General features: G+C 42.1%; 1 protein-coding gene across 2 annotated transcripts in view; it reads left to right on the top strand.

Moving 5' to 3' along the window:
• The first annotated feature begins 1,262 nt into the window (after positions 1-1,262).
• LOC112250935 (protein ENL) overlaps positions 1,263-9,538 on the top strand; it is a 28,259-nt gene continuing 19,983 nt past the window's right edge. The window contains exon 1 of one of the 2 annotated variants that reach the window (XM_042322128.1): positions 1,263-1,385. In XM_042322128.1, coding sequence (XP_042178062.1) covers positions 1,374-1,385 — 12 coding nt within the window. In that variant the 5' untranslated portion in view covers positions 1,263-1,373. The remainder of the gene's footprint in view (positions 1,386-9,538) is intronic. The other variant, XM_042322127.1, reaches the window with a different exon arrangement.

The raw sequence follows: 9,538 nt of genomic DNA, 5'->3' as shown, positions 1-9,538 counted from the left end.
TACATTGATTTATCCAATGTGCCTTTCACATCTGGATCCACTTCCTTATTGCTTTATTTATTAAGACAAGCTCCCGGTCCAACCTGGACTCAGAGGTAGACGTAATATAATAAACGAAAATCAGGAACAATCAAATTAGTATATAATATGTTATGTTTAGTTTGGTATGTATTAATTTGTGGATGTCCATCATCCATTTCGTATGATATTTTACTAATTACAATTCCTATGATATTCTACGAATTGCAATTTGTACAATATGTTCTGAATTTGCAATACATATGATATGCGGTGCAGTCTGCCCAGTCCATTACCGGGGAAAACTACCTTAGTATCTTAGTCACTTAATGTTTACACATCTGCATTACTCATCTCATGTGTATATACTGTATTCTTTTTGAATTTTGAATTATTTTTAAAATTTTTTTACCCCAATTTGTAGTATCCAATTGTTTTTAGTAGTTACTATCTTGTCTCATCGCTACAACTCCCGAAGGTCGAGAGTCATGCGTCCTCCGAAACACAACCCAACCAAGCCGCACTGCTTCTTAACACAGCGCGCATCCAACCCGGAAGCCAGCCGCACCAATGTGTCGGAGGAAACACCGTGCCCCTAGCGACCTGGTCAGCGTGCACTCTGTCTGGCCCGCCATGTTCTGTAATTTGTTAGATATTACTGCAATGTTGGAGCTAGAAGCACAAGCATTTCGCTACACCCGCAATAACATCTACTAATCACGTGTATGTGGCCAATACAATTTGATTTGATGTTACAAATTCCAATTTGTTGTGGCTAACGTTAACGTTAGCTGGGTGGCTAACATTAGCTAGGCTATGGGTTAGGGGTTAAGGTTAGGAGTTAGGCTAATGTTATGGTTAGGGGAAGGGTTAGCTAACATGCTAAGTAGTTGCAAAGTAGCTAAAAAGTAGTAGGCCTAAGTATTGCAAAGTTGCTAATTAGCTAAAATGCTAAAGTTGTCCTTTGGGTTGTTAGACATTCGCATTATACACCCACCCAGACCAGCCATCCTCCTTTTGTTTTTAATTTACTATGCTACGTCTAGTCTATGAGACCAGCCTTCCCTGTCACTCCTAGACGCTACAGAAAATACTTGGAATGTACTTGTCGCTCGTGAGAAGTCCCACCTCTGAAGTGCAATGGTTGGTTCAATACAAACGACTTAAACTTTTGCCTATCTGATTGGATAAGAAAGCTCTCTGTTTTGGTTGCTTGCCAGCAGCCGTCTGGAAGGGGAGGGGTGCTGTCTGGCTTCCGGTTTTAGGCTGAATTTGACACACAATGAGGTGCAGGGAACAACCTATCGCGAAACGCCGCTGTAAATAAATAGAACAATCACTGAAGCCACAGAATCATGGAGAATCAGGTAAAGTGACTTTTACGTCCCCTCGTGAATCCTGAACTTTTAACCGAAAGAATGCTAGAAGGCTGCGCCCGGGACAGAAATTAATGCCTGGTGCTCAAAAAAATCCTGCTAATCGAACTCATAGTTGGCTCACGCGCTTTGCTAGCTAGCCACACTCGCATACATCTTTATTTGACATAGCGAGCTGGCTAACGTTAGCCTCACTCAGCATTGCTAGCTAGCCACACAATCAGACGGGCATACAAAGGGATTTCTTGCTTGCTTGTGTATTATGGTATAATATATTGTGAAAGTAAGACATACTTACTCCTTACCCGGTTCGTAACCTAATTTAGCTCGAGCTACTACCTGTTAGGGACGCTCGCGCGGCCCTTCGCTACTAGGCACCGGTGGAAAGGATTGATCTTTCCAGGTCTGGGTGGAGGGGTGTGTATCTAGCGGCGAGGAATTGAAAAGCGGGAATCACATCGCCAGTTTAAAGGCAAAGATTATGCAAAAATGAAGATATTTGAAAATCGTAGATTGCGTGTGTAACAGCTAGCTGTATACTGTGGTTGGTTGGGTGAAAACATGAAAGAACGACCATGAACTATGTCCACATCGTTGTCCATTGACAGACCTTAGCAGTCCATCTTATTTTTTCAAAATATCATGTCAGTAATTCCGCTGTTACTCTAGGTAGGAGTTTGAAAACATTCTGATCATGAGAATGCAAACTCTATTTCCATATCAAAGTCAGTGACTCATGGCATGAACTTGTGTGAACATGTCACTGTCCGGTGTTACCCCTTTGAAGAATGGAATTCCGTGACAAGGACTCATATTTTTAGCCTGATTACCCATAGTGACAAAAAATATATGAAACTATCCATCAACAACCATGAAACATCTAAGAAAGTCATTGTATTTTTGTGCATTTCAAGTTGTCTGAAATCTAGACTACAATTATTTGGTTTTGCTAAAACTGCCCTCTGGCTACATTCCTTATTTCAGGAAATGTTGTTGTGCATCATAATGTCTGTGTTCTGTCATTGTACGATTTGTGTAATTATCAAAATCACAGTTAAATTCACAATAATACACCAGAGATGGTCATGTTCAAACCAGATAGTGGTGGGATAGTTGTATGCTTTGTAATTGGAGTAGACTAGAGTATGATCTCTGTAAGGGCTGTGGTGTCTGGTGGGGCCTGTCCACCCATACAGAGCTCAAAGTTCTGCAGGTGTGTCTGTTCTGTTGATGGAGTAGTCTGTTTTCATTGTCTGTGTGCCTCATCAAAGGAGACTTTAAGATTATTTTTCCTTTGTCATGTTATTTTCATGGCACGTGTGGATTCATTGTTGTAAGAGCCTGCTTGTCTGCCAAGGAGTTCATTTCCTAGGGGGGTTCACTTGCCACAGTGATGGCGGCTGAATGTTTTTTGTTATCTTGTTCTTGCTGGGAAGTGGGAAGTAAACCAAATTAAATTATGGAATGTCATTCTGCCTCTGTGATTTTGTTTGTTTGTTGTTATGAATCTAGTATCTTTATTGCATAAGCATCAGGGTAACGGTGCTCTTGTCTTTTTCCTTGAGTCTTTGTCAATGTCAACCATCTCAGACCAATTTTGTTATGATCTCTGATCTGTGAGGGTCAGTGTATGAATTGCGGGTTGTCTCTTAGCTGTATTTGGTGATGGCCAGTGATCCTGGGGAGCTGGTTGGTTGATGTGGAGGGGCTCCATGGCTGCTGCACTGACCCAGGGTGTGGTAGTGTCTGGAGTTAAAGGGCATTACCGCCACAGAATGGCTGGGCGAGACGCCAGGGAGGGGGTGTGTGAGGCTGAGTGCCAGACCAGCTCATCTCAATCCTGTCCCCTAATCTCTCCACTGAGTCACAGCTCATGGGCACTGTGGAAAGAAGGGGCCAAATCCCCACATTCTTCAGGCATGGACATAAAGTGCCTTTTCTGCCCCCAAATTCCTTTTTAGTAGCTGTCCTGGTCACTGCAGCATGTAGTCTGTCATCTCAGAACAACAAACTTTTTGAAATTGTAGTATAGAATTATTTTCCTTTTTTTGAAAGTCCAATGCAGCTGTTTTTACTCTGTCATATAATTTGTGGGTAACAATTAAGTAACTTACTGTGATCAATAAAATGGTCAGAAAGAAACAACCTGTGCTGAATTTTAGATGCGATAACCAAGATGGCGTAGCAGTCAGACATCTTTTGTCCTCGTCTTGTGACCCGTGTACGTCTTTAAAAAAAATATCTTTGCATATATTTTTCTTAACCTCAACTTCAACATACTCTCCTGCAATCTGCCTCAACCAATGTGGTATGGATCTGCTATTTTCCTTACTTTTGAACCGGAACCCCCAACAGTAGCTAGCCAGTTTAACTAGCTAGTAGTCAGCTAGCCACTGCTAGCAGTCATCAGCTACCATTAGCCCGGACAACTCTCGCCAGTCTGCACAGTGAGACTCAAACCAGAGCAAATCTGACTTATTTTTCACCATATCTCTGGATTCCTACCACAAGCTCTGAACCTTTTCACCTGGACCATCGCAGCTAGCTAGCTGCTATCCGAGTGGCCACTCTTGGTTAATGTCTCTCTCGTCCTCTCTTCCTCTAATCCAAGCCCTGCAGTGCCTAGCTCCATTCCCCAGGCGCTCTCATTTGTTGACTTCTGTAACCGTAAAAGCCTTGGTGTCATGCATGTTAACATTAGAAGCCTCCTCTCTAAGTTTGTTTTATTCACTGCCTTGGCACCCTCTGCCAACCCGGATGTCCTAGCCGTGTCTGAATCCTAGCTTAGGAAGACCACCAAAAATCCTGAAATTTCCATCCCTAACTATAACATTTTCCGACAAGATAGAACGGCCAAAGGGGGCGGTGTTGCAATCTACTGCAGAGAGAGCCTGCAGAGCTCTGTCATACTATCCATGTCAGTGCCCAAACAATTTGAGCTTCTACTTTAAAAAAATACACCTTTCCAGAAACAAGTCTCTCACCGTTGCTGCTTGCTATAGACCACCTTCTGCCCCCATCTGTGCCCTGGACACCATATGTGAACTGATTGCCCCCATCTAACAACTCAAGATGTTAGATGACCTAAACAGGGACATGCTTAACACCCCGGCCATCCTACAATCTAAACTTGATGCCCTCAATCTCACAGAAATTATCAATGAACCTACCAGGTACAACCCAAATTCGTAAACACGGGCACCCTCATGGATATCATCCTGACCAACCTGCTCTCCAAATACACCGCTGCTGTCTTCAACCAGGATCTCCGCGATAACTGCCTCATTGTCTGCGTCCGTTGTCTGCGGTCAAACTACTACCCCTCATCACTGTCAAACTCTCCCTGAAACACTTCAGCGAGCGAGCAGGCCTTTCTAATCAACCTGGCCCGGGTATCCTGGAAGGATATTCACCTCATTCCGTCAGAGGATGCCTGGTTATTCTTTAAAAGTGCTTTCCTCACCATCTTAAATAAACATGCCCCATTCAAAAAATGTTGAACCAGGAGCAGATATAGCCCTTAGTTCACTCCAGACCTGACTGCCCTTGACCAGTACAAAAACATCCTGTGGCATACTGCATTAGCATTGAATAGCCCCTGTGATATGCAACTTTTCAGGGACGTTAGGAACCAATATACACAGGTAGTTAGGAAAGCAAAGGCTTGCTTTTTCAAACAGAAATGTGCATCCTGTAGCACAAACTCAAGTTTTGGGACACTAAAGTCCATGGAGAATAAGAGCACCTCCTCCCAGCTGCCCACTGCACTGAGGCTAGGAAACACTGTCACCAGCGATAAATCCGCGATAATTGAGAATTTCAATAAGCATTTTTCTACGGCTGGCCATGCTTTCCACCTGACTGCCCCAACCCCGGGCAACAGCCATGCACCGCCCACGGCAACTTGCCCAAGCCTCCCCATTTCTCCTTCACCCAAATCCAGATAGCTGATATTCTGAAAGAGCTGCAGAATCTGGACCCCTACAAATCAGCCGGCCTAGAAAATCTGGACCCTCTCTTAATAACATTGTCCACCGCCATTGTTGTAACCCCTATTACTAGTCTGATCAACCTGTCTTTCGTATTGTCTGAGATCTCCAAAGATTGGAAAGCTGCTGCGGTCATCCCCCTCTTCAAAGGGGGAGACACTCTAGACCCAAAATCTTTCCTACCCTGCCTTACTATGGTGTTTGAAAGCCAAGTTAACAAACAGATCACCAAACATTTTGAATCCCACCGTACCTTCTCTGCTATGCAATCTGGTTTCCGAGCTGGTAATGGGTGCACCTCAGCCACGCTCAAGTTCCTAAACTATATCATAACCGCCATCGATAAGAGACAATACTGTGCAGCTGTATTCATCGACCTGGCCAAGGTTTTCGACACTGGCAATCACCACATTCTTATCGGCAGACTCAACAGCCTTGGTTCCTCAAATGACTGCCTTGCCTGGTTCACCAACTACTTCTCAGAGTTCAGTGTGTCAAATCGGAGGGCCTGTTGTCCTGACCTCTGGCAGTCTCTATGGGGTGCCACAGGGTTCAATCATCAGGCCAACTCTTTTCTCTGTATACATCAATGATGTCGCTCTTGCTGCTGGTGATGCTTTGATCCACCTCTACGTAGACGACACCATTCTTTATACTTCTGGACCTTCTTTGGACACTGTTAAAACCTACCCATCCCGGATCCGGGAGTGTTGCCATCAACTGACACTAATTAGCATAACGCAACGGACATAAATATTACTCGAAAATATTCATGAAATCACAAGTGAAATATATTGAAACACAGCTTAGCCTTTTGTTAATCACCCTGTCATCTCAGATTTTGAAAATATGCTTTACAGCCAAAGCAAGACAAGCATTTGTGTAAGTTTATCGATAGCCTAGCATTATGCCTAGTTAGCAGCAGGCAACCTGGTCACAAATCAGAAAAGCAATCAAATTAAATCGTTTACCTTTGAGCTTCGGATGTTTTCACTCACAAGACTCCCAGTTAGATAGCAAATGTTCCTGTTTTTGTAGCCTAAAGTTCTTCACGTTTGGCTGAGAATTCGACTGGAAATTGCGGTCACGAGAACGCCGAAAAATATTCCAAATTAGCTCCATAATATCGACAAACATTATCTATTCGATAATATATCAACTGGGACAGGTGGCTTCTTAGTAGGAAAGAGAGAAACAATGGCCGCATTTGTCTCTTACGCACAAAACACTCTGAGAGACTCCAGCTGACCACTGACTCATTTTTCAAAATAAAAGCCTGAAACTATGTATTGTGACACTAGACACATTAGGGAAGCCATATAAAAAGAAATCTGGTTGATATCTCATTCACCGCTCAATAGGAACGCAGAGCTTTCTAAATAAGAGTCCCTTCCTGATTGGATTTTTCTCAGGCTTTCGCCTGCAATATCAGTTCTGTTATACTCACAGACAATATTTTTACAGTTTTGGAAACTTTAGTGTTTTCTATCCTAAGCTGTCAATTATATGCATATTCTAGCGTCTTGTCCTGACAAAATTGCTTAAATGCAAGTAAAACTAAGTGCATGCTCTTCAACCGATACCTGCCCGCCCGTCCAGCATCACTACTCTGGACGGTTTTAACTTAGAATTTGTGGACAACTACAAATACCTAGGCGCATTAAGCATCTCCAATCCAAACTTAAATTTAGAATCGTCTTCCTATTCCGCAACAAAGCATCCTTCACTCATGCTGCCAAACAGTCCGTTTTACGAGGGTATCCTACCGATCCTTCACTTCGGCGAAGTCAGAGCAGATCACTGCACCTGTACATAGCCCATCTGTAATGTACAAAATAGCCCCCAATGCTCTACTCAGACTGCATCCAGTTTGCTATCACAGTGTCATCCGTTTTGTCACCAAAGCCCCATGTACTACTCACCATTGCAACCTGTATGCTCTCGTTGGCTGGCCCTGGCATCATATTCGTCGCCTAACCCACTGGCTCCAGGTCATCTATAAGTCTTTGCTAGGTATTATCTCTGCTCGCTGGTCACCATCGCAGCACCCACCCGTAGCACGCACTCCAGCAGGTATATTTCACTAGTCACCCCCAAAGTCAATTCCGCCTTTCCTTCCAGATCTCTGGAACGAACTGCAAAAATCACTGAACCTGGACTCCTATCTCCCTCACTAGCTTTAAGCACCAGCTGTCAGAGCAGCTCACAGATCACTGCACCTGTACATAGCCCTTTTTTTTTAACCTTTTACTAGGCAAGTCAGTTAAGAACAAATTCTTATTTTCAATGACGGCCTAGCAACAGGGGGTTAACTGCCTGTTCAGGGGCAGAATGACAGATTTGTACCTTGTCAGCTCGGGGGTTTGAACTTGCAACCTTCCGGTTACTAGTCTAACGCTCTAACCACTGCCACATCATTTGCACACACTGTATATAGAATTTTATCTATTGTATTATTGACTGTATGTTTGTTCTATTTGTAACTCTGTTTGTGTTGCACTGCTTTGCTTTATCTTGTCCAGGTCGCAGTTGTAAATGAGAACTTGTTCTCAACTAGCCTACCTGGTTAAATAAAGGTGAAATAAATTTTAAAAAAGATTTTAAAAAAAGAAGTTTTTCTTTGCTACACTGCCTTCAGAAACTTATTCCACAATTTGGTTGTTACAGCCTGAATTAAAAATTGATAAACATTTCCTCATCCATCTAAACACAATACCCCATATTGACAAAGTGAAAACATGTTTTTAGACATTTCAGCAAATTTATTGAAAATTAAAAACAAAAAGATCTAATTTACATTAGTATTCACACCCCCGAGTCAAGACATGTTAGATTAAACTTTGGCAGCAAATTACAGCTGTGAGTTTCTGGGTAAGTCTCAAAGAGCTTTGCACACCTGGATTGTACAATATTTGCCCATTTTTTTAAAATTTTCATAATTCCTCAAGTTCTGTCAAATTGGTTGTTGGTCATTGCTAGACAACCATTTTCAAGTCTTACCATAGATTTTCAAGCAGATTGAAGTTAACACTATCTTGGCCACCTCAGAACATTCACTGTCTTCTTGGTAAGCAACTCCAATATAGATTTGGCCTTGTGTTTTAGGTTATTGTCCTGCTGAAAGGTGACTTAATCTCCCAGTGTCTAGTGGAATGCAGACTGAACCAGGTTTTCCTCTAGCATTTTGCCTGTGCTTAGCTCCATTCCGTTTCTTTGCTATCCTGAAATACTTCCCAGTCTTTACCATTTACAAACATACCCATAACAGCAGCCACCACTATGCTTGGTACTCAGTAATGTGTTGTATTGGATTTGCCCTAAACATTGCACTTTGTATTCAGGACAAAAAGTGAATTGCTTTGCCACATTTTTTGAAGTATTACTTTAGTGCCTTGTTACAAACAGGATGCATGTTTTGGGAATATTTGCATTCTGTACAGACTAGAGGTCGACCGATTTATGATTTTTCAATACATATACCGATTATTGGAGGACCAAAAAAAGCCGATACCGACGAATCATCCGATTTTTAAATATATATATTTGTAATAATGACAATTACAACAATACTGAAAGCACAATGAACACTTATTTTAACTAAATATAATACATCAATAAAATCAATTCAGCCTCAAGTAAGTAATGAAACATGTTCAATTTTGTTTAAATAATGCAAACACAAAAGTGTTGGAGAAGAAAGTAAAAGTGCCATGTAAAAAAGCTAACGTTTAAGTTCCCTGCTCAGAACATGAGAACATATGAAAGCTGGTGGTTCCTTTTAACATGAGTTTTCAATATTCCCGGGTAAGACGTTTTAGGTTGTAGTTATTACAGGACTATTTCTCTCTATTTGTATTTCATATACCTTTTGACTATTGGGTGTTCTAATAGGTACTTTGGTATTGCCAGCCTAATCTCGGGAGTTGATAGGCTTGAATTCATAAACAGCGCAATGCTTGAAGCATTGTGAAGAGCTGCTGGCAAACGCAGTAAAGTGCTGTTTGAATGAATGCTTACGAGATTTCTGGCAAATTAGTTCGCAATGAGCCAGGCGGACCAAATTGCTGCATATACCCTAACTCTGCGTGCAATGAACGCAAGAGAAGTGACACAATTTCCCTAGTTTAGTATTGCCTGCTAACATGAATTTCTTTT

This window comes from Oncorhynchus tshawytscha, linkage group LG05, assembly GCF_018296145.1.
Source record: "Oncorhynchus tshawytscha isolate Ot180627B linkage group LG05, Otsh_v2.0, whole genome shotgun sequence".
Classification (NCBI taxonomy): Eukaryota; Metazoa; Chordata; class Actinopteri; order Salmoniformes; family Salmonidae; genus Oncorhynchus; species Oncorhynchus tshawytscha.
This window is presented reverse-complemented; position numbering and strand designations above follow the sequence as displayed.